The sequence below is a fragment of the Rhinolophus ferrumequinum genome, assembly GCF_004115265.2.
Source record: "Rhinolophus ferrumequinum isolate MPI-CBG mRhiFer1 chromosome 15 unlocalized genomic scaffold, mRhiFer1_v1.p scaffold_54_arrow_ctg1_1, whole genome shotgun sequence".
Taxonomy (NCBI): Eukaryota; Metazoa; Chordata; class Mammalia; order Chiroptera; family Rhinolophidae; genus Rhinolophus; species Rhinolophus ferrumequinum.
The window spans coordinates 13,514,187-13,539,281 of NW_022680357.1; the positions used below are offsets into that span (position 1 = coordinate 13,514,187).

A 25,095-nucleotide genomic window follows, 5' to 3' on the forward strand; every position below is an offset into this window, starting at 1 on the left:
GGGGTGTTGAGGTATTACTGGGAAGAGGCGTGAGGGAACTTTCTGGAAATATTTTACATCTTGGTCTGGGTGGAGATTATATGACTGTAGACATATAAAACTTATTTAAGGCTGGATGCTTTAAATTTGTATCCTTGACACACTCTACTGTAGGTTTTACCTCAATAAAGTTTGATAATAATAATACATAAACATGGAAGGAATGTGCAAAGGTCTTTAGTTTGGAAAAGCCTACATTATAGTTTTCACATGCTGCAAGATGGAGACTATCACTCCCTCTTAATAGATGAGGAAACTGAGGCTGGAGAGGTGAAGACATTTGCCCACAATTCCACAGAGAGTGAGAAACACTGGGTTGCAAATCCAGGGCTGCCTGGCTCAGCCCCAGGGCTGGTGCCACCCCTCTTCCCTTCCGAGGTGAGAGCTTTATACCATTTCCAGACAGCGGGCCTGGCCTGGGCCTCGGGCAGCCAGAGGAACTGAGAGCTGGAGCTGGAGCAGGAGCCAGAGAGGGCCCATGCCCGTATTTGCCCAAGCTCTCTGCTCTGCCTCACCCTCCCGAGCTGCGAACACAGATGTTCAGCTGGCTTTTCCCTTTTTCAGTCACAGCCCGCCTGTTGCCCAGAGCTGCCTGCCAAACTCCACATTCTTGGCGAGAACTGTATGCAGGCAGGACCAGAGGGGCCTGGGCAGAGCCAGCAGGCTCCAGAGGTGGCCCTGAGCCCCTGGCTGGGCTCCCCAGGGCGCTCCCCAGATGGAGAAGCCCTGGCCAGGCCTCCTGTGCACCCCAGGCTGCTCACCTTGCAGCATGCTCCGGTAGGCCGTGTCGGCGATGGCGTAGATGTGGGGTGGCATCTCGTGCCTCTTCTTGCCCTTGTACATCTCGACGATCTTCTCCGAGTAGATGGGCAGCTGCTTGTAAGGATTGATCACCACACAGAAGAGGCCAGAGTACGTCTGCCGAACAGAGAACCCAAGCTTACTTCCAGAACATGGCAGGGAGGAGAGCCCAGCCATCCCACCCAGGGGATCCAGGCACCATAACCCCCACCCTGGCCTGCATTTATGGAGCACCACTGTGTCCATTTTCTTGCTCTAGCCTCACAGTAGCACTGTTACGTAGACAGATACACCCATAGTCCCAAGTTAGAGATGGGGAAACAGGCTCAGAGTCCTAGTGGGAACCCCTTGGCATTACTGATATGCCGGACATAGGGGAAGAAAAGCAAGGGGCAGGACTGGATTTCTAGGCCAGCTATGTTCTATTTTATAACTGTGTGGTTTTAAACAGTTCTGGGTTCAGGTCTCAGCTCCACTTCTACCTGCTGTCATTCCACCTCCCCAAGCCTCACGGGCTTAATTAAATACCAGCTACCATTTATTGAGCACTTACTATGTGCCGGCCATGGAACTAAGAGCTTCACAGGCATCTTCTTATTTAATCTTCAGATCTATCCTGTGACAGTGATACTGTGATCCCTCTACTGCCCATTTGATAGATGAGGAAACTGAGGCTTGGTGAAGATGTCACCACATCACACAGCTGGTGGGAAATTTGGAACCAGAAATCACAACTGTTTGCCCCAGAGCTCACACTCTTGACCTTTACCAAGTACCCCTTCGTCTGTAAGATGGGGATAAACACGGCTGCCCTTAAAAAGGAGCATACTGACACCTGCTCCAACATGGGTGAAGCTTGAAAATGTTATGCTGAGTGAAAGAAGCCAGGTGCAAAAGATCACATATCGCGTGATTCCATATACATGAAATGTCCACACGAATGGGCAAATCCATCCAGACAGAAGACAGCCTGGTTTCCAGGGCTGGAGAGAGTGGGGAACGGGAAGTGACTGCTAGTGGGTACTCAGTTTCCTTTTAGGGTTATAGAAATGTTCTGGAACTAGACAGAGGTAACAGCTGCACGACACTGTGAATGTGTGAAATGACACTGAATTGTATATTTTAAACCGCTTAAAATAGGAAATTTTTTTGTCATGTGGATTTTACCACAATTGAAAAAAATCGTTGTCCTACCTTGCCAAGTTCATAGGAGCAATCTGAAAAGGATCAGAACAGGGCAAGGGGTGGGAAGGCACTTGGCAAAGCCCCCACACTGGGCCCATCAGTCGTTACTATTGTTATTACTGTTTCCCACTGTACATCAGAGTTTCCCATGGGTCACAGCTCAGGAGACGGGCTCCAACCTGTCCCCACAGGAACTGCTTTCTCCAAATGACAGTGTCAGTGCTGCCCAAGGCTCTGATAGCCACAAAGCATGTCTTCCCTCTGACTCCCCAAGAAGGGGCTAAAGAAAGAGGAGCAGATATTCCATCTCTGAATTGCACTCAGACCAAACACCAGAGGGGGGAAGCAAAGTGACCAAAGTCACCAAACAAGACCCTGGCAGTACTGAGCCCAGCTCGGCCTCCTCCCAGGTGTGAGCACTGACCACCAGGCTGACCAACGTATGCCCGTCCTACAGAAACAGAAACAATCGTTCGTTCGCTCATTCATTCATTCATTCATTCATTCATTCTGTATGTCCTAGATGCTGTGCAAAGTGCTGGGATTTCAGTAGAAGACCAAAATCACAAGGTCCTGTACTCGAAGGACTTTCAGTCACTTCTTCAGCTGATTGGAGAGCAGGAGGGTCCCTCCAGGGCTCAATGTGCTGAGGGACAATCGCATGTGATGGGCCAGGGAAGCAGGGTGGATCGTGTCCTTCAAAAAGTACAAGATGGGTGGGGAAGGAGGGAGTAATCGCCCACATTCTGACCACTCCCCTAAAAAGGGCAGGAATGACGTCAACATAAGGCCTATCTAAACATTCATCAGCCATTTATTGAGCACCTACTGTATACCTGGTCTAGGCTAGATGATGGAAATAACTCAGCAACAGCCCCTGCCCTCAAAGAGCCCACAGACAAGAAGCGGGATGAGGATGTTTAAAAATAACATTGTAAAAACAATGATAGAGCCCAGGGGATTATAAGAGCAAAGAAGAGAGGGCCCTCACCCCCCGTTTGGGGGTATTCAGGCAAACTTCCGGGGGAAGGTACTCCCTGCACTGAGTCTTAACAGAAGACAGGGGGCAGCAGAGGCAGCAGGGCAAAGTCAGAGAGGCAAAAAAAACCCCAAAAAAACAAGGGATAGGGTGTGTGTGCAGGTGAACTGCAAGCAGTTTGGTGCTGCTGGTGCCTAAAGGACGAGAAAAGTGAAAAGTGATGGTGAGGGGGCAGGACCCACACCCAGCCGGATGGGTTCACTGTCTGCCTGGAGCCCTTCCAGGCCATCCTGCAAACACCAGCCACAAGAGTCCCAAGGGCAGGGAGCCCCCTCTTCAGTCCCAGCACGCAGTAGGTGCACTCTGAAGGCTTGCTAAATGAATGCCTGAGGGGTGAGTGACCAGGGCCTTGCATTAGGCCAGCACACAGTAGGTGCTCAGTACCCGCTTGTTGAAAGGGTGGCATAGTTCCTCCAGGGCAGGTCCTGGTCCCCAGCATGGGGCCTCCCGTGCCCAATAAATGATCGATCGAACGTCTAAACAAAGGCCAACCAAGCCTCTGGTGGTCCCAGGGACACCCCCACTGCCAATTGCCATGGCCTTTTTAGAATGTGGGTGCCATTTATAGTCCAAACCACACATCACCTCTAAGCCTCTGACTTGGATGCAGTAAAGGACAGTGGCTAAGGGCACAGAATTGAGTATCAGGGACTTGGGATTAAACCCTCATTCTGCTACTTCCTAGCTGTGTGACTCTGGGCAAGTCTCTTAACCTCTCTGAGCCTCAGCCTCACCTACAAAATGGGGGAGGGGTGTAATAGCAGGTCCTTCACAAGTTTGCTATAACTTATGAAGATAACGCTTGTGAAGCATTTAGCACAATGCCTGGTATATAGTTGGTGCTCAAAATGTTAGTTGACTACACATACTATGCTCCCTTTGTTTCACGATGATGGAAACCTTGCCACCTTGGAACCTTCACATGTGCCGCGCCCTCTACCTGGATCACTTCCCCCGCCAGCTTCCTAGAGCCATTTCCATCTCCTCTTTCAGGGCCCAGCCTAAATGTCACCTCCTGGACCATGAGCTGCACACCCTCTTATCTCCAGCACGCAAGCACAGGGTCAGGCGCAGGGCAGACACTCAATAAATATTTGCTGCAAAAAGGGAATAAAAGAAAAAAGAAAGAAACGCATGGCCCTCTCAACTCCATCACCCGCTTCTGAAGGAGAAACATTCCTTCCCTCCTGTTTGCTACGACACCTCCTGGCGCTATGCACAGAGCAAGCACTTAATCCATGCTTCCAAGCAGATCTGAACCTCTGTTCATTCCAGCAAACCCTTCCAGGTACAACCATCCGAGAGGGAGGACCCGGCAGATCGCAGCAGCACAGCCCACGCCGGGCAGCTGGGCTTCAGAATCGGGAGCTTCCCTCTCCATTGTTCAACCTTGATTAACTTCGCCCGAGCCAGGTAGTTAGTTGTTGGCTGTGTTTCTGCCTCCCCATCCCCAACAGCCCTTCTCCAGCTGGTGAAGTTCAAAGGTATCAACACCCCCCACTCCCTTATCCCAGCCGGCATCTCAGGGCCCCGTGCCACCAGCAGGTCCCAGCCACAGGCCCAGGGTTTCCCTCTCTCTCATGACCGTATTAGGAAGCGACTCCAGTTTCTCCGACACTTTATATGGTCAGCCGCGAGCTCCCGCAGCATCTCCAACAGAAACGAGTAACAGTGGGGGAAAGATGGAAGGGAGGCAGCTTTACGTCACACCTACCTGAGGGAGACCCCAGCACTGCCCTCACTACCTGTGGGACTTGGCGTTAAGTGGCCAAACCCAAGCCAACCTCCCCTATCTATGAAACAGTGGATAACCGTACCTTCTTTACCAAGTTGCAGGGCAGTGTCACCGCTTTCTGAACACCTAGAGACACAGTCCACCAAGAATGTCCTTTCCTGCAGCCTTGATTTGAAGGGCAGAAAGGACTAGAAACAACCTAAATGTCCATCAGTGGGGGACCAGCTCAATAATGACAGCATGCTGCTATTAAAAAAGGATACGTAGACAAGCTCATATGTTTACAGATACCAAGATACATATATTTGCCTCTATGTAAACTATCACTGGAAAGCTACACTAAACACTGGTGGCCACAGTTTTTCTAAGGAGGGGAAATGGAAGGTGACGAATGGGGGTGAAAGGGAAAGTTCTAAATCCCTTTAAATACTGTTTTATTTAACATTTGCATGTAGTACCTATTCAAAAAATGTTTTAAGTCTGACTAGATAGGTACAAACAGACACAGAAATAGCCACAAGACGTTGTTAAGTGAAAAAAGCAAACTGCAAAGCATCCGTGGGGTGATTTTTTGGGGAGTCTGGGGGGGTTACATTTGTTATATGAATACACATGCACGCATGATCCTGCTAATCATACGTACTTTCACTGGACTGGGACTCTTTAAAGAGGGGGGACCCTGGCTTTGTATCATGTCTCTTATTTTTAAATATCCTCTTACAGTCTTTGCATGGATAGCCTTGTTATCGGGGAGGTTTTTTAAAGCAATAACGACTTGAAAGATACAGACAGTGGGTTCAGAGAGCTCCACAAAGGGCAGCCTCCAGTTACGACCTTCTTCCCACCCCCCAGGACCCTCCGGCACCCAGGGGGTCTCTGCTCCCAGCGTCCCTGGGCAGACACTCCTTCTAGAGAAGGCTAAGGTCGCTGGGCCCAGTGTCTAAGATGAAAACAGTGCCACCTCCTGGAGTTTGGATGGAAGGCCTCTCCTTACCCTCTGATCTTCCCAGAACAGTGCCGTCAAAGCCAGGAAAATGGCCTTTTGGGTTCACGGGTAGGGAATTTGGGCTCGGAGGCCCAACAAACCGGAAGGTGTATCCCCCTTTGCCCTGGGTCATGTTCCCAATCCCACTGCAGGGTGGAGGGTTCCACTGTCTACAGGGACCACGCAGGTAAGATATGAGTGAAGTGGACCAGGTGTGAGGAAAAGAAAAGATCAGCACAGTGATCTATGGCCACCAACAGTGGGCCCCAGGGTTTGGGGGATGATAGGGAGAGGTGGGGCTTGTGGAGAAATACAGTGACAGCCCATCTAACAGGGACGTGTTGTACCTGGCAACATGGGCCCAGGGGTGCCAGGGCCTCTGCTTTTTCAAGCAATGCCAGAAAGTGAGATTTTCTTTCTTCTTTTTCTTTTTTTTTTTTTTAGTATAGCAAATTAACTTTTTTTTTAAAGCACTCACTGGGCCAATCTCTGGCTTAGCACCTAGTAGGTGCTCACGAAATCACAATAAAGTTAAGATTCCTTCCTTCTGTGCACTTAAAGCTTGCCCGACTCAAAGCTAATGGTCCCCACAATACCAACCCACCTGCCCTAGCCCACACCTAGCACTTCTTGCTCCAAACCTCCTGCTACCCTAGGTCTCTTTACCTTATTAAGCAGTTACTCCAGCCCTGGAGGCAGACAGATCTTGTCTGAATCCCAGCTCTGCTCACTTGCAGCGATGGACTAAGCATATCTGAGCCTCAGTGTCCTGGTCTCTAAAATGGGGTAATAGCCTCTGTCTCACAGGGTTGTTGGAAGGATTGAATGAGCAGTTACAAGCCCCGGCTGCAGGGCCAGCCTTCCTGGGTTTACGACCCAGCTCTTTCTCATCAATTAACTTTCCTAAGTCCTAGTTTCTTTATCTGCAAAAAAGGAGCTAAATAATAGTATATCTCTCTTACATAAAAAAAAAAAGTGGTAATAAAAATATATTAGTATAAACTCTTAACTAGTCGATTTTAAATGAATAGTAGCTGATGATTGTCCTGGGGAGGGCGAGGGGGAGAATAACAAGGCTCCCTTGGGAGTCTAATGAAAGCTAAGAGCCTCCACCCAGAAAAAATGCACAAACCTTTCCTTAAATCTCAGGAGACTGACCGACTCCCTAGCACCCATTCACAGATGCTGGGTTTAGAATTCCAGGTTTTAGAAAAAGAGTTGGTTACGAGGGTAGACCGTGGTAAGTGTTCTCCTGGCACCATGCCGTACAGCAGGTCACTAAGAGCTCACTCGCCTCACTTAATGAATTTTACGCCCGTGATAAGCATCTCCCCATTTTCCACTCTGCCAGCCCCTGGCAATCACCACTAGGTTCCTCTTAGAAGTGGACTCATGCAGCATGTATCCTTCTGTCTGACTCATTTCACTCAGCATCAATGCCCTCCAGGTTCACGCGTGATGTCACCAATGGCAGGATTTCCGTCTTTTTTAAAAGCTGAATAATATTCCACTGTATGGCTATCCCACCCTTTCGTCATTTCAGAATCTATGTCATATATTTGTATCTATGCCATATATTTGCATCAGGTGTGTCTTACCTTCCTCCCCTTAATAATAAAGCAGCCTCAGGGCAAGGGCTGGGCTTGGGGACCCCTCAGCACCCCACAAAGAGGAGAGCAAGAGACTGAAAAGCACACACACTTGACCGTCGGACAGACCCGAGTCTGATCCCCGTCCCTCCCCAGGCAAGTCAGGTCACCTCTCTGCCCTGATCGCCTCCATGTGCGGGGTGGGATGTAAGCGGCACTCTCCCCAGTGTTGTAAAGGATAAAATGGGCTGCGAAAGATTGGGGACAGTACCAGTACAGGCCAGGCCACACCTCCATTGAGCTCCCTCCACCTGAAATCTTTGCCTATCCCCTAGAGCCGACGGCTACATGGTCGTGAAAACCTCTAGGCAGAGAGAACCCCGCCAATGACAGCATCCAGAATAGCAAGGGAGCCCTGGACCAGGAATCACAACAACATTCACGCCCCACAGGTACCACGAACAATCTGTGGCAGTTGGAGCGAGTCACGGGATGTGGCTAAGCCCAGAACCTGCATCTCTATGCTGACGAGTCAAGACCCTCTGGCTCCTACAGACTCTTTGAGATCCAAGAGCACAAGATGCCTGCCGGGACCTTCTCAAAGGCACATCATTTGAGGTGAGCCTTGCAGAATGAAGGAGAAAGTTCTCTTCATCGCCAAATGCAAAGTCAGACATACCCAGCTGCCTTGGCGTCACACTGCCACCCACCGGTTAACAAGGGCCGTGCTGTCTGTTATCCGTGCTGCCAGAGTAATTTGCTCTGCCCACCTTCCCCACCCCACTTTCCTTCTTTATCTCCTCCATCATGGCCAACAGTTTCTAGTTAAGTGACTAAATAGACCAGAAAGGATCAGGGCAGGAGTAGGCGCGTGGTCACAGGGCTGAAAGACTTTTCACCTAATCAGTCTGGAGAAGCACGGCAGGAATTTGAAGCTTTGATGCATTTTTAATCTGCTATCAGAAGATATTCTTGGTCTCGGGACCTTCATACAACTGTCATTTTTTCCGATTTTCATTTTGGGCTCAAATACCCCGTCAGAGGTCAGCAGGTGAGATTCATACACCGGCCTCCCTGGATGGAGATGACACATCTTAGATGGGAGACTTGGTCCCAAAAAGCCCAATTTTCCTTCCAGCTCCCTCGGAAACATGGGTCCTGTACTGACAGCCCCAGGTTGATAATACTTGCAAAAAAGAAGTGCTTCAAACAAAAGGACTTTCCCTGATTAGTTAGGGAAATAAAACTGGCCTTTAGCACTCTGAGTTTGCTCGCCTGTAAAACGAGACAAACCTACTTATTCAGCGGATGTTGTGCTAATTAAATGAAATAAAGTGTGGCCAGGTACAGAACCTGGATTAGAGGAGGCATTTCTGTAATTATGAGTGGCTCCCCTGTTCTCCCCTGGCTCTTAAAAAAAGCCACTGAAACCCCCTCTGAACTATGCATTGGAAGAATGGATAGCCGATGATGGCACATCCAAGGGACAGATTACACAGTCCTTAAAAGGGTATTTCTGTGGGGGGTGGTTATGACTGAGATATGGAAATGCTAAGCACTGACGTGTACAGGGAAAAGACAGCGGGTTACTGACCTATGTGCACAGCCTTTAGATACGCAAACATGTACCATCCTCTCAAAGAAAGACACCAAGATCTTATCAGCTGTTATCTCTGGGGGAGGACGGATTTTTTTGTTTGCTATGCTTTTCTAAAATTTCCAAATCTTCTGTAGTGAAGGCGTCTTCTATTCCTAATTAGGAAAAAAAAACATCTGCAGGACATTTTTAGAGATGACAAAGGGCTTTTCGTGATTTTTCACATGGCAAAATGGAAAGGGCAGGACCACAGGGCATAACGAGGGAAGTGCCTGTTCCCACAAGTTTGCAAAGGAGCCAAGAACCTCCGACCGGTGATAACAACCATGACAGCAACAAAACCAATATCAACACCTAGCATTCTGAGGGCCTACAATGTGCCAGGAGCTGTGCCAAGTCCTTTCTTTTTAGAGGAACCACTCTGTGAGGCTGGCGCTTTTCTTGTGTTCATGTAACAGAGAAGGAAATGCAACACCAGAGAAATTAAGTAACATGTCCAAGGGATTAACATGACTTTTCTGAGAGGCAAGACACAGGCTGGGCCCACTAGCCTGGCATCGCTGGGCTCCCATGTTCCTCTATATCCTGGAGGGTTGGTCCAATCCCACGAGGAATCTGTGCTCCCTGAGTCACTCCCGCCTCTCCACCCCCACCACCTAGTCCAGGTTGTCCAACAGAACTTTCTGTGGACTGTCAATGTATCCAATACAGCGGCCACTAGGCACAGGTGGCTGTTGGGCACTTGACATTTGGCCAGTACAACTGAAGAAATGAGTTTTCAAGTATTGATTTTCAATGCATTCACATCTAAATTTAGCTAGCCACACGTGGCTGGTGGCTACCCTATCGGACAGTGTAGCTCTTGTCCCCTCTGATCTGCACAGACGCAGAGCAGCTCAGGTCCAACCTGGGCATTCCCATTTTGTGACAGGGACGGCCTCCACAGAACCTAGCTAGTTCTTCATGTCTCCCTCCCAGCTGGCTGCCAGGACGGACCAGCCTTCCCACGGAGGTTATGAGTTCCTTATTTCCAAGATTGAGAAGGAGAAAGGAACTGCTTCATGGAAATCTGTTGAGCATTTACCGTGCACCTTGGCGCTTTCCATTTCTGGCCACATGGAAACTTTGCACCCCCTTCACACAGGGAGGGTGATTATTCCCATTTTACAGATAGGAAAACTGAGGCTTCGGGAGGTGAGATAATCTGTTCAATGTCACAGAACTAGGAAGGGCAGGACTGAAATTTGACCCCGGGTCTAAGTGATTTCTTTTCCCCATGCAACCTCCCTCAGTGAAATCTTCAGCTTCCCAACCTGCACCCCGAACACATCTCTAAACCGCCCCCTTCCCTTAGGGGTGCAGGAGGCCAGGAAGAAGGGGCCAGCTGTCCCCAGACACTCACGTAGATGAGTCCTGAGAAGTATCTCTCCCTCAGGTTGTGCAGCACCGAGGCTTCGTTGAGGCATGTCAGCTCTGCCATGTCCTCCACCTTGGAGAACTTGGGCGGGTTCATCTTCTGGATGTCATCTTTGCCAACGGTCACCTTCTTGCCATTCTCCACCAGCTCCACGATCACCTCATCCCCCTTCTCCTCCTTCACACTGGCCGCCTCGAAGCCCTGCTTCTCCGAAGGGATCCAGACCAACTTCTTGGCGACCCAGTCGGCCTGGGCCATCGGGCTGTTGATGAAGTTTTTGTCCACAAAGAGGAACTTCTCATCGTCACTGAGCTGGCCCTTCTGTGCCATGATGCCTGGTTGGTCCCCTGTGGGATAAGGCGACAGGGTTAGAATCAGGCCAGAACTGAGCACAAAAGACAGACGAAGCCCTCACCTCACCATGTCTGAGAGGGCAGTCGACAGAAACATTCCACAAAGTCCAAGGGGGTCCCCTGCAGGATTGGTTATGTTGTCAAAGAATGGAAAGGACCCAAAGGCCCTTCAGAAAAGGATCTGCATCACTGCCTATTCGCCATGACCAGAGCACTGGATATGTAACACACGGAAATATTCTCCGAGGGTTAAGAAGAGAAAGTATGTCTACAAGTGCTGACATAGGAAGATATCCAAGTCTACTATTTGCTATAAAAATAAAAGGGGAGGGGGTCCTCAAATGGTTAAACATAGAGATATCATATGATCCAACAATTCCATTCCTAGGTATCTACCCAAGAGAAATGAAAGCATACATCCACACCAAAAGTTGCATGCTCGTAGAAGCATTCTTCAGAATAACCCAAAAGTGAAAAAAATCCCAAATGTCCATCAGCAGAGGAATGGATGAATAAAAGGTGGTCTATCTATACAATGGAATATTACTCAGCCATAAAAAGGAATCAAGTCCTGATACATACTGGAACATAGATGAACTTTGAAAATATTATGTTAAGTGAAAGAATCCAGTCAGAAGGGGCCACACAGTGTATGATGCCATTTACATAAAGTGCCCAGAAAAGGCAAATCCAGAGACAGAAAGTAGATTAGTGGTTGCCAGGGGCTGGGAAAACTAGATGGTGACACCTAAGGCATCCAGGGCTTATTTTTGGGGGGGAATGAAGATGTTCGAGAACTCATTGTGGCAATGGATGTACAACCCCAGGAATATGCTGAAAGTCACGGAATTGTACAATTTAAATAGGAGAATTATATGGTATATGAATACTCTCTCACTAACGCTTCTTTAAAAAATGAAATAAAAGGGGAGATTGTAAAACAGTAGGTATATCCCATTTTTATTTTAAAATGTTTAGATTCTGTACAGGCAACATAACTGAAAAAATAGACCCTTATCAAACACAGGAAATTTTTACTTTCTATTATTTTTTTTACTCGTTTTAATTGTGGTAAAATACACATAACATAAAATTTAGTATCTTAACCATTTTTAAGTGTATAGTTCAACGGTGGTAAGTACATTCATATTGTTGTGTAACCATCACCACCATCCATCTCCAGAACTTTTTTCGTCCTGTAAAATGGAAACTGTCCCTATTAAACAATAACTCCCCACCCCCTTACCCCCAGCACCTGGCAACCACCATTCTACTTTTTGTCTCTATAAATTTGACTATTCTAAGTATATAAGTGGAATCACACAGTATTTATTCTCTTGTGATTGGCTTATTTCACTCAGCATAATGAACTCAAGGTTCACCCATGCTGTCACAGTGTCAAAAGGTCCTTCCTTTTTAAGGCTAATATTCCATTGTATGGACAGACCATGTTTTGTTTATCTTTCCATCCGGAAGTATTCATTCATCCTCGATGGACACTTGGGTAACTCTACATTTTCACTATCATGAATACTACTACTCTGAACAGGGGTGTACTTACTCTTTGCATTTTTATGATATTTGTATGTTTATAATTTTTTGTTAAATTTCTGATCAACAAAACTAGCTATTTTTTACAAAGCTCTTCAAATAGCCAATACACATAAGAAAAAGATGTCCATTCTCACTAGTAAACGAAGAAACGCACGTTGAAGCATTGAGATATTGATTTCCACAAACCACTGATAAGACCCAGTGTAGCCAAGAATGTAGACGGCAGGTCTCTGCACACACCACCCTCAGGGTGGGAGAGCCTCAAAATCCGTGCAGACCCTTTGACCTGCAATTGCATTTCTAGAAATTTCGCCTAAGGAAACAGATAAGAGCTAACAGATATCCAAGAATGTACACTGCACTGCCCTTGGAACAGCCAAACCTGCAAGCAATCTACATTGCTTCAGTGAATGCCTTGGTAAATTGTAGGATACCCAGGCAATAGAATGCTATAATCCCACGCAAATTCAAGATGTGGACTTTTATTTATGTCACACAAAGACTTCTTCCCTTTCATTTCAACATACGCGTATTTATTAGTGTCCTTTACATGCCATAAAATTCTCATTGTAAATGTACCATCCAATGGTTTTTAGTAAACTTATAGATGGCACATCCATCGTTAGGATACATTTTGGGACTTCCCCTCACTCCAAAAAGGGTTTCCTTCATGCTGACCAGCAGCCAATCACTCCATGTTCCCAGGACCTCCAACACCTGGCAACCACTAATCTACTCTCTGTCTCCACAGATTTGTCTTTTCTTGGACATTTCACATCCACAGATGATACAGCAGGTAACTGTCGGCCACACAAAGATAGTTAGGATGTATTTCTAAGTTAAAAATATGTATAAATGGAGCACTCAGCAATAAAAACAAAGTACACAACAAAGTAGACGCATCTCAAAAGCACTGTGCTCAGGGAAAGAAACCAGACCCAGAAGATTACGTGCTCTACGACTACACTGATATGGACGTCTAGAAAGGGCAAAACTATGGTGACAGAAAGCAGATCACATTGCCAGCGCTGGGAAAGGAAACTGACTGCCAAGAGTCACAAAGGAACTTCTGGGCTGATGAAAATGTTCTCTGTCCTAATTATGACGGTGATCACATGACCGTGTGCATCTGTCAAAACTCACTGGGCTGCAGACTTAAAACCAGTGAATTAAAAAAAAAAAAAGGTGAGTTTTAGTGTATGGAGATTATCCCTCAATAAAGCCCATTAAAATATTTATAACAGAATCTTTCTTGTAATTTTACATGCCTGCGTATGCATTTTTAAAAGTCTAGGGGTGGCCAGTTAGCTCAGTTGGTTAGAGCGTGGTGCTGGTAGCACCAAGGTTCCCGGTTCGATTCCCGCATGGGCCATTGTGAGTTGCGCCCTCCTTAAAAAAATAAAAATAAATTAAAAATACATAAAAAAATTAAAGTCTAGAAAACTACATACTAAAATATTAAACTATGGTTCTGTCTGGTCAAATATGGGGCAGTTTGAACGTCAGTAAGAAAAATACAAGAGTTGAAAGATGAGTATGTTTAAATCCATGAGCTCATAATGATTTAAAAAAATTTCATAGGCATCCTTGTAAGATGCTGGGGAACTAACCTTTTATTTTTAAAACTGGTAAAAAAAAAAAAAAAAAAAAGGCGGGGGGCAAACCAAAACACTAATTCTGCCTGTTTTACAAAAATTGTCCCCTAAGGTCACTAAATAATTGACAAAAAAAAGTCTGTCTTTATATGAAATGTCAGGTCATTAAATGTCCTCTCGACATTGGGAGCCCATTTGTGACAGCTTCTTCATCCTGTTTTCTAGATATGTCGATAAGGTGGGTGCTGGAGCAACAGGTTCTTTACAGGCCTATCCAGTCGCCAGTTCCCAACCCTCTGACCCTACCTGCAGGAGCTGCCCTGCCCTGGTGACCTGACCCTTGCTGTTACCCAGCTCCTCCAACCTGCTCCATCTCTCCTCCCCCACCCACTGCTGCTGTGCTCCAAAGAACCAAGGTGCAGGCTGAGTTAGGATGTATAGTCACTGGGACGTACTGTGTGGTTGATGCCCCAACTTCAACAGAAAACAATCCACAGCTCCTTTGAATTCACCAAGGTGATCCCCAGGTTTGGGCCCCAGATACCATGGACATGGAGTAACCCTCATACCCCATGGCCATGGACCTGGGCAGCCAGTCCTGACATGCACACTTTGCAGGACAAACTCAGGGAAACACAGAGGCTTCAACACCTACTTTTCTCTTTCAGGGGTGAAAATAACAATAGTAAAAACCAGCAACTGATTTGTTCAGAGACGATGGTTATTTCTCCTGGGAGACCTGATCGAGAAGCTTAGTTTTCAAAAAGATGGAGAAAGGAGCGAATCATTCTCGAAATCTGAATAATCACATCTGTTATTTAAAAAAGTGAAATAAACAATTGTAGCGAACATACATTGCTCTATGGTTAACAATCACATTTCCTGAGTTTTAAAATTGTTATTGAATTTCTCTTGGGCCTTAATAATCCCACCAGCGTCCTCACCCCACTTTCACTCATTCAAAAGTACTCCCTTCTACATGGAAGAATTCCACCAAAGTAGAAGAAAGGATAAAACAAAAATGTAGCAAATTTGTAGCCCCTAATAAAACAATGGATCTTAGCAATGACTATCAGTAATGGCTAAAACCATTGACCCAGTCGTCACCTTCCTTACTCATCAGCTTCCCCAGGAGGCTTGTGAGATCCCAGGGGCTGGGCCCACCCCCAAAGCTTCTGAGTCAGTAGGTCTGGGATGAGCTCAAGAATTTGCACTTCTAACAAGTTCCCAGGTGAGGCTGCCGATGGTGGTGTGAGGTGCACACGTTCAGAGTGAGATGAAAAGCAGATGGACCAGGCTGGCACCACCTAACCCTACTAATGAATCCAAACATGGCACAAAGAAAGAGTGTTTGAGACATTACGTGTCTCCAGATGGGATGCTGTGTCATAAGAAGGGCAGCCACCACCATCACTGAAATGTTCTTATAAAAAGGAGAAGGGGGTGGGGGACAGAAGTTGATGAAGCCTCTGGATCTAACATCTGTTTCCAGGAAATGAGGGCACGGAGAACAAGATCAACGATGAAAGGGGCATGCACCAAAGTCCACAAGGAGGAAAAGCATAGGACTCAGTTTTTTAACAGATAAAGTCCAAAAAAAGAAAAAAAAAAGAAAAGCAGGGGAGCCTATAGATTAGAAGGGATTTTAAGACACAAGAGGAAAAAAAAAAAGACACAAGAGAAATGGGGGAAGGAGGAGATGACATGAGACTGGCCTCAGGTGTTGATGATGATCAAAGTTGAGTGACAGGTACCTAGGGGATGTCACACCATTCTCTCTACGTTTGCATATGTGTGAAATGCTTCATAATGAAAAAGCCAAAGGAGAACAATAGGAGACAAACACTGACAGAGGCAGGGAAAGAACCCACCCTCACCCTAACACACTGGGCAAATCACAAACAAAGGTGTATTCTGCATTTTTAAAAAGCTACCCCTTAAATGGAGAGCTCTGAGGAATTGAATGTAGTGGTCAGAAAGAAATACAATTTTATTTGACAATCCCTCCAAAAAGAAAAATGGATGAGCTAATCAGGAAAATGTGAACTTTGGCTCACTGTATTTTATATTAGGGAATTTGTGAAATTCTCTAGGGTGCAAATGGTACTGTGATTTCATCCATTTAGAGAGTCCCTTCCTTTTAGAGACATTGGGAAGTATTTACGGATGAAATGGTAAACCTGGGGTTTATTTCAAAGTAATCAGGGCAGGAAGGAAATGAATGGGGTGGAAAGGAAACAAAATTGGCTCAGGTGCTGGTAACTGCTGAAGTTGCGTAAGCGGGGTACCTGCATGCAGGTGGCTTATACTGTTCTATTTTGCATGTTTGAAATTTTCCTTAAAAGGGAAATATTACTCTGTGAAATGTATAAAGCAATCTCCTACTTGTAAGCATTGTCAACATCGTACCTTCTCCCATTTGGCCTGTCTGTCAAACCCAGGGCCGGATTTTCTGAACACTAATGGTGATGGTTAACACTCACGGATTCCCTACAGGCCCTGGGCTAAATCCTTCACAGGCAGGACCACCAAGTAACATCACCACAGCCTCAGGAATTGAGTGTTATGATCAGCTCCACCGTCCAGATGAGGAACTGAGGCTCAGAGGGGTGAAGGAATCTGCCTCAAGTCACACAGCAAAGAAGTGGCAGAGCTGGGATCCGAACCCAGGTCTGATTCCACACAATGATCTTCTGCCTCGCACACAGCTTGACGGGCTTATCAGAAGCTCAGTGGGGGTATTTGCAATAAATGAACCGAGCCTTTCAGCCACCTCGCAGAGTGACGGACCATAAAAAACATTCAAAATGGGACCCAAATCAACTGCAGGCCACAAGAAAAACAAATCTAACAAGCACACTTGAGAAGGCAGTCTCAGGAAGGACATACTGTTTGATTCTGTTTATATGAGGATCAAAACTAGGGAAAACTAACCGACGGTGATAGAAGTCAGATGTCATGACCGGAAGGGTAGGCTGGTATTTGGTTTCTTAACCTGAGTGCCAATTGCATGGCTGCGTTCATTTTGGGGAAATCTACCCAGCTGTATACCCACAGGTACGTGCGTTTTTTTCTGGATACAAAATACACTTCCCATGAAGAATTTTGGTTATCTTTCTTTTTACCTTTTTATCTTACTTATGGTAAAATACATAGAAAATAAAATTTACCACCTTAACCCTTTAATGGAGCAGTTCAGCAGTGTTAAGTACATTTATATCGTTGCCCAGCCAATGAACAGGTTTTAGATGGTAGCTGATTACACGCAAGCGGGCAGGCAGAAGGGTTCTATTTGTTCCCAGCAGCACGACAACTAAGCTGGCTTTTTCTAATTGCGATGTTAGTGAGTTGCCATGAAAGTCAAAAAAAACCAGCAAAAAACTACAATTGAAAAATAAAAGGACACAGGAATCCCCATTGCTGGGAACCTTGTCTAATCTGGGATTCAAAAACACAAACAAGATCAAATGCAAAGAGTCAGTCTCTATCCAAAAAAGGAGACAGAGAAGTTGGCTTGCTTCTCAGGGCTCTGGTCCCTATGACAGTTACAACGTGTGACATCTGCTTTGGTCGAAAGAAAAGAAGGAAAAGGGAAGAGGAGCTTGGCTTGTTTTACCATAGAGTAGAATGGCATTTCCCAGTGTGTGCTCCTTGGGACCCTAATCCCTTGAAGTATTTGGGGTCGGGGTAAGGTGGGATTCAGGGAGGTTGAAACACTTCAAAAACCAACACCAAAAAAAAAAAAAAATCAACAACAACAGTTCAGTGGTCAAATCCATCTGAAAAGAACTTCATATTCCTTCCCACTCATCGAGAGGCAGAAAACGTTATCAGGACATTCAAGGTCCTGGCGAGGTCCTGAAATCTGAAAGCTATTTCACTCCTTTGAACCCAAGACTCCCCATCACAACATTTGGCCACAATCTCTTTGCCCACCAAACACTGACCAAGTCCCACAGATTTGCCCTTGAGAAAATCCAATGAGCCTAACAAACTAATAATAGCACTATGAGTAATCATAGCTGTTAAATCTTACTGAGTGGCAGCTACTATCTCATTTAATCCCCTCAAAAACCGTATGAGAGGCATCACTACCTCTGGTTTACAGATGAGAAAACTGAGGCACAGAGAGGTTAAGTAATTTGCCCATCGTGGCACAGCTAGCCATAGTGGAATCTAAATAAAGATATATTGTCAAAGTGATCTTCTCTGCATTGCCCACCTTGTTGGAAACAGGCAGAGAACTTGAGGACCGAAAGAAATACAGGCACACATGGGGACACATCCTGGATCAAACCTGGTTTCATTGTTATAAGGACTTGCCTCAGCGTGAACCCAGAGCCGTGAGTTTTCCAAATTTGGGGTGGTAGACCATCAGGCAGCAAGTGTCAGGTCAGGCATTAGGTGAGGCCCACGGGGGGATGAAAAGCAGCTTGCAGAATTGTAGCCGAGATCAGAGATGGCCGTCGCATGACAGAATTCTCCCTGTGCTGTACAGAAGCCAATCTGGTGTGCCCCCCTGTGGTCATTAGAGCAGGCTGCCTTGGCCCCAGCACTATGGACACTGGGGCTGAATAATTCTTTGTTGTGGGGTGGAGGGTTACCCTGTGCATTGTGGGACGTTTAGCAGCATCTCTGGTCTCTACCCTCGCGATGCTAGTAGCATACTCTCTCCCGAGTCATGACAAGCAAAAGTTGCCAGATGTCCCGAGGGGCAAATCTGTCCCCAGTGGGAACCACTGCTTTAGAGGGGAAAAAAAAAGGCTCCCTTGGGAAAGACAATGAAAGCTGAGGACAGTTGCTACTTCATCAACACCAACCTGGAATGCCAACTGGAAGGTCACATCAGATCAGACAAGAAACAGCCGCCCAGAGGGCCAAACCTCAAGGAGAACCCTTAGCACCGTGTTTCGTCCTCCCCAAGCCCTCCTTCTCCTCCATTTCCTCCTCTTCACCTCATCCATGTTCTGCAGCAGCTCCCAGGGATGAAAGGACATATCTGGGATTATTTCACAGGACGGGTGGATACTAAGTACCGTTTAGGATCTAGGGCTGCTCCTGAACATTGATGAAAGCAAAGGACTGTCACGATTGGCGTCAGCGATGCCTGATGCAGCTGAGTGTGTCAGCCCTATGCACAGTCCTACTTCCTTACCAACAACACACGGCTTCGCTCTCTGAGCACAAACCAGCTGTTCATTAGTTTCTATAAGACCACGGGGTTATAAGTCCCAGCTCTGCGCCCAACTCGCTGGGTTGGGCGACTCCCAGTCCCTCCCTGGGCCTTGCATTTTTCGTTGGGGTGGGCAGGCCTAGCGCTGACATTTTGTGGTATCTGTGATTCCAGATCAAGGGGTTGAAAAAAGGGACCAATGGCAAGTGTTCAGCTGCTTTAGTTTGTTTTAGCATCAATTTTATTTTCCCCAGAGGAATTCAGGGATAAAAGGTCTTGCCCCTTCTGTATTAATGAAAAATGAATAAACGACGCCCGAGCACAAACAGTATAGGATTAGCACATCATCAGTCCTGGCTGACAGCTTCCCTCAGGATTTTACTGTTCCAACATTTTGGAACAGACCCAAATGCCCCCGGGGTCAGGTGAACAATGCACAGGGACCCAGGCCAGACAGAAGTGGCTAAACACAGCCCTCTTGAACTGTCCAAAGAGGCGGGCAGCTTGACTCTACCTCACGTCACCTAGCGAGAACGTGGGCCCTGCATGGCCAGATTTTCAACAGACCTGGGAGACTGAAGTACGAAATCCCTACCCCTAAAGTTAAATCGCTGCACACTCTAAGTGCCATGCAGGCAAAATGAAAGCCTCGGGACCTGATCTGGAACACAACCCACCCGCAGGAAGGGCCTCTGCAGCTAAAAAACTAGTTCAAAGCCTGGCCCAGGTGTGGGAGGAGCCAAGTGTCAGAGGGAAGCAGGCAAGGGACCGGGCTCCCTAGATGCACCAGTGCTCAGGGCCCCAAACTGTCCCCGCGAGGCAGCTGGGACTCTAAATCTGTTCCTAAGAGCCCCTGTAGTTACTGGGATGTTCTATTCCTGGGAAATCAGGCCTGGCAATTTATTATATACACCATCTCACCATGTCTCATAAATGTTCAGTAAAGTGGGCATCATTTCTTGTTCCTATACTACCACCAAGGTACTAAAAGCAAACTAAATTAAAGGCCTTCACTGGTCAAAGTTGGAGCCAGGATTTGAACCCAGATCGGTCTGACAGCAGACCTCCTCTTAGCAGGAAACCTCTTTCCTGGCTCCACGGCCTGTCCCCTGGCCATTCCCCCACCTCACAAGGGTATGGTCCCAAGGAAGCCTGACCTCACCTAACAGGAAAAAGGTGACGGTGAATCTGGTACTCCAATGTTGCCTAATGACATCTGCCTAACTTGTTTCAATCCTAACTATTTTTAAAGGAACTCCGGAAGGAAGTTCTTTTAATTAGTAAAGCTAAATTATGTTTTCCTCCCTACCAAGAGAGCTTGGTTCGCAAAAGATACAGGAGCTCCTGCAGAGAATGCTTTGGGAATAGAGAGAACTGGTCATTTTCAGACCCTCAAAGCCCCATTGTATTTTGTATCTTACAACTCTGGCATAGCACAGCTTAAAAATCAATGGAAAAAAAAAATCAATGGATAGTCTCATGTGATCATTAGAAGCTTAAAATGAGTGTCTTTAGGGGACCGTTGAGCAATGTCAATCCATTTTAAATGCGCCTGCTGTTTAACTCAGCAATTGCATTCTAGGAATTTATCCTACAAATAAACTCTATACTTAGACAAAAATAGATACACAGGATGTTCCCTGGAGGCCCGTTTATAAGAAATGGTGGAGTGAAGCTGGTATGTTTCAAGAAGGGGTTGTTTTGAGTAAGAAGTTATGCTTCCATATAACAAAGTATTGTGCAGCTGATAAAAACAAAGAAACAAAACTCAAACTATGCTGACATAGAAAGATGTTGAAGAAAAGTAATTAAGTTGGGGAAAAAATTTAATTTACAGAAAGAATGCCAATATTTGTGTGACAAAGGAAGATTTGGCATAGAAAATTTTCAGAAAGATGCCCAAGAATACGCTAACCTGATGGCATCAAAGACGGGAAGGAGTGAAGGAAGGAAAGCGGAAGGGACCAGGGAGAAAGGCATTGTCCTGGAGACTGGGGAATGGCCGTAAGGACCCCAGTGGTCTCAGACACTGGCCCCCTTCTGAGCGCCTGTGTCACTGGCTGGGAGCAGGTGGCGAGTCCTTCAGCCCTGTCCTAGGGACCTCAGTGAGGTCTGTTCTTCCCCAACCCCTGAATCACAGACATCAGTAAGAGCTACGCAGCTTCCTCCTGCAGATACAACTTCTAGCACTAGCTTCTTCCTGGATCATCTGACCCCATACGAAAGTTCCTTCAGATTCCTGCTTGGCCTTCTCCCAACCCGGCCTTTCCTCCATCGTGTGACCATGGTTAAATGTGTTTAAAGGTCGGGGTGGAAGTAGGAGACCGCTGGGGAGCAGTGAAAGCCAGACAGGCTTCTTCCACTCACAGGAATAAGCTCTTACAGGATGCCATCACGTCCCTAAACGAGTCACAAATGGGTCAATATAACCAGAATTTGTAATATTCCTGACACAGGTGTGGCTATGCGAAAGCAGACGATTCTAATCACCACCTTTAGCTCAAATAAGGAAGGGGTTTACGAAAAGAGATTAATTACACAAAAGGAAAACTAGGGACACATTTCTTCTTCATGGGAAGACCACACAATAGGCTTCCTGCTTCTGTCAAGTACCAGCTGTGCCACAGTGAGCAAGACCCTTAAGGTCGCTGGTCGTGGATGTTGTAAATAACCAACCACTGAAGACGAACAGGGGCCAGGCACTGCCCTCAGCCCGTCACACACATCATCCCTTGCCATCTTCCCAGCAGGGTAATCCCACAGGCTCCGGAGTTAGGAAGAACTAGCTTTGTCAAATTTTGTCTTCCTCCTTGGCCAGTGATGTTGAGCAAGTTATTCCAAGTCCACATTTGTAAAACGGGGCCCATCATCACGGCATCTGCTCCAAAGGGCTGTTGTGCTGACAACAACGCGATGCTCGTAAAGGATGTCAGCATGGCCTCTGGCAAAATTGCCAACGAGCCTTAGCTATTCTCATTAGCTTCATTTTGGAGATGGCAAAACTGAGGTTTGGGATGGCCAGTGTGGATCATTTCTAAATCTGCTTGTGACAGTCTAGGATTCCAATGGATTTAAAGCTGGACTTGGTTTTCCAGAAAAATCTAACGTATATCGCTGGTGTGAGAATGACATGGTTGTACCGAAAGCATAAAATCCACCTGCTTGGATCCATCATACTGAGGAAAGGAGACAATTCCCCCCACCTCCAAAAAAATAAAACTTCCAAAGAAGAGTAGGAAAAGTAATGCCCCTTTTGTCCCAAATGCCTTCTCTTCCAGGCATGAACTGGAAGGACAAGGGCAGAGAAATCCCCAGAGTCCCGTAGCACAAAACTGCACTACAAGGCTAGTTTGTAAGGGGGCTGGGGATGGCCTCATGGAAAACGCTACCATAAATGGGCATGTTTGCCTCAATCTCAGCCCTCGCATGGAAAAGTAATGATAACAAGTACCTTGTACGGAATAACACATCCATTTCAGACACCAAAATTAAAAAAAAAAAAAAAAACATGGTGTTTACAGGGTGAGCTGCAGAGGAAGGCCCAGCTAGTTCACGTTTTGGACTCTTGAGCCCTCCAAAGGTCATCGGGCCAGTTGATTACCATGCCACCCAGGCACAAACAATGCCTTATATTTTAAAGTTGCAAAAGGTCATTTCATGTTTCCTTCAAAGAGAAGATGATAAACACGTGCCTTCCTGGATGCATTTGGGCCCACCAGAAACCTGACTCCAACAGAGTTTTTGTTTAAGGTAAATAAAAAAAGATGGTGGGATCAAGGGTATAGATTTGACATCAGACAGACCCAGGAACGGGTTCCACCACTTGCTAGCTGTGTGACACCAGGCAAGTTACTTAACCTCTCTGAGCCTCAGCTGCCTTGTATACTAGATAGGCATTGTGATGCCTCCCTTAAAAGGTGGTTACAATAATTACATGAGATGCATGAAGTCAAACACTGCTACAGTGCCTGACACAGAAGTGTTCCATTGGTGGTAGTGACCTCAGTGGAAAAGCAGTAAGGAAAGACTGCTTGTCCTTTCACGGATATTCAATATCCTGTTTTATACACTGCCATCTAATGACTGTCCATTCAGCATCTTCAAGCTCCCTCTCTGTAAAAATTCTAAAATGGGAGCTTTAAGGAAATCAAACCAACCAAGACGGCTGCACCCAGCACAACAAAACTACACAAAACAGTTTACTAACAGCCGGCCTGCCTTCCCTTTGCCAAATCCTAGTCAGTTTGCAATGTAATCTATCAATTATTAATACTGTAATCACTCCCTGTCTTGGGAGTGATTAAGCCTCTTTAACCGCTTCCCCCCCCCAGGAACTAAATATTTTACTTCTCGACAAGTATGGCTTTGAAGGATGCCTTTCCTCAAGCAGCAAAATCTCCACCAGATCTCTGTGCAGAGAGAAAACTTATTAGATTGGTGCAAAAGTAATTGCAGTTTAAAAGGTTTAAAAAAAAAAAAAAAATCACAAAAACCGCAATTACTTTTGCACCAACCTAATACAACAGGCAGCAGCCACCCTTTCTCTTATTTTGCCCACTCTGGGGTCTGAGAGTCACTTTGCACTGGCAGGAAATCCCGGTGAGATCTTACACCATGCATCTGCAAGTCATGGAGGCAAATGCAGACCGTGGCACCAGGGCGAGTGTTGGAGGCTCCCGGGGTCAACCCGCATAAGAGTTTTAAAACTTTGAAGGGAGGGTGTCTGGAAGAAACCTGGGCTGTAATAAATGAACTGGATCACAACCAGCCTTCTCTCTCCAGGATTATAACAAGCACATCCTCTGGACCCAGGGAAAACACTGCCCTCTCTTGCAGAGCGTGTACCCACATGTTTTTAACTCAGGTAATGAATGCATTATCAGCAGAACTAAGCAGAGCATCCAAATCCACGTGCAGCGACACTTGCCCTGCCTGTGTGATAAAAAATGACTTTTCTGTGACGTTTGGCTGCGTTCTTTTTGTCCCTAGAATAAAAGGTAGAAAGAAGGCTGGCTGTCGAAGCTGGACCTCTGAGATGTATAAGGAAGCACATCTCCTGGATTTGCCTCATAACAAGAACCACCTAGAACTTTATTTTTCACTTTCTTTTTTTTTACAGGTTTTCTGGAGATTCTAGGGTAACTGGAGTTGGGCCCAGGCATTGTCATCTTTCATAAGTACCCCCAAGGTGGTACTTATAGGCTACCTTGGGAAATGCTGGTTTGGGGGAAATCTGAGACGATGGGGCAGAGAGAAATAAAAATTGTGAACCTCCATCCTCTCACCATAGTCTTTATGAGGAGGGCAACAGATGCACCTCGCGGCTTCTCAGCCCCCGGAGGATACCCTGGAAGACTCTTAACCCACCCACCTTCATTTCCCTTCCCCCCACCAGGACCATACTACTTACAGACCTCCAACTGGGGAGATAACGGAGAAGCTGGATGGAGAAGTCAGATCTGGCACACTTCCCAGGCAGTGGCTTCCAAATCTCCCCCACTCGCCTGGGACGCCTCTCTTTATAGACCCGGAGCTGCCCTCGGGTGGGAAGGGGGAGGCGGTCCAAGAGGGCGGAGTAGGGGAGGGTCCCGCGCTGCTCCCTTTGCAGCGCCCTCTGCAGGGCCGGAGAAGCGGAGCTTTGGTCCAGGCCGCACCTGGGGCGAGCGCGCCCGGGCGACGCAGAGGCTCCCCTCAAGGGTGCTCCCTGCAGAAGCGTTCTGTCTCACCCCTGGCTCCGGGACAGTCACCGAGACTCCGGGTCCCTAGAGAAAAGACTTGAGCGGCCAGCGTCTATGGGATATGCTTGAGAATTGCTTCTCTGAGTCTGTTCAGGCCACATGGGCTTTAACCCCTTCCGACCTCCCACCCTCCGACCCCCGGGAGGAACTGTAGGGGGCACTTTATTCACCGCTCGCAGTCTGGAAAGGGGTCCGGCCGCATTGCATGAAGGGTAGAAAAGGGGATTTTTTGAACTTTGCAAAGTACAAGGCAGGGGACCCCGACTGCTGGGAATTGTGCGGGAAGGGGAAGTTT

At 46.8% G+C, this 25,095-nt stretch overlaps 1 protein-coding gene and 1 non-coding gene across 6 annotated transcripts in view; one reads left to right on the forward strand and one right to left on the reverse strand.

Annotated features, from left to right (window-relative positions):
• Positions 1–24,623, reverse strand: part of MYH11 (myosin heavy chain 11) — a 101,670-nt gene extending 77,047 nt beyond the window's left edge. For 4 of the 5 annotated variants that reach the window (XM_033101994.1, XM_033101992.1, XM_033101996.1 and 1 more), the window contains exons 1-3: positions 24,473–24,623; positions 10,373–10,734; positions 801–957 (exon numbers count right to left, since the gene is read on the reverse strand). In XM_033101994.1, the coding sequence (XP_032957885.1) occupies positions 801–957; positions 10,373–10,717 (502 nt within the window). In that variant the 5' untranslated portion in view covers positions 10,718–10,734; positions 24,473–24,623. The remainder of the gene's footprint in view (positions 1–800; positions 958–10,372; positions 10,735–24,472) is intronic. The other variant, XM_033101993.1, reaches the window with a different exon arrangement.
• On the forward strand, positions 13,593–13,666 carry TRNAT-GGU (transfer RNA threonine (anticodon GGU)). Its single transcript has one exon. It is a non-coding gene; the product is annotated as a tRNA-Thr (tRNA).
• Positions 24,624–25,095: the final 472 nt, after the last annotated feature.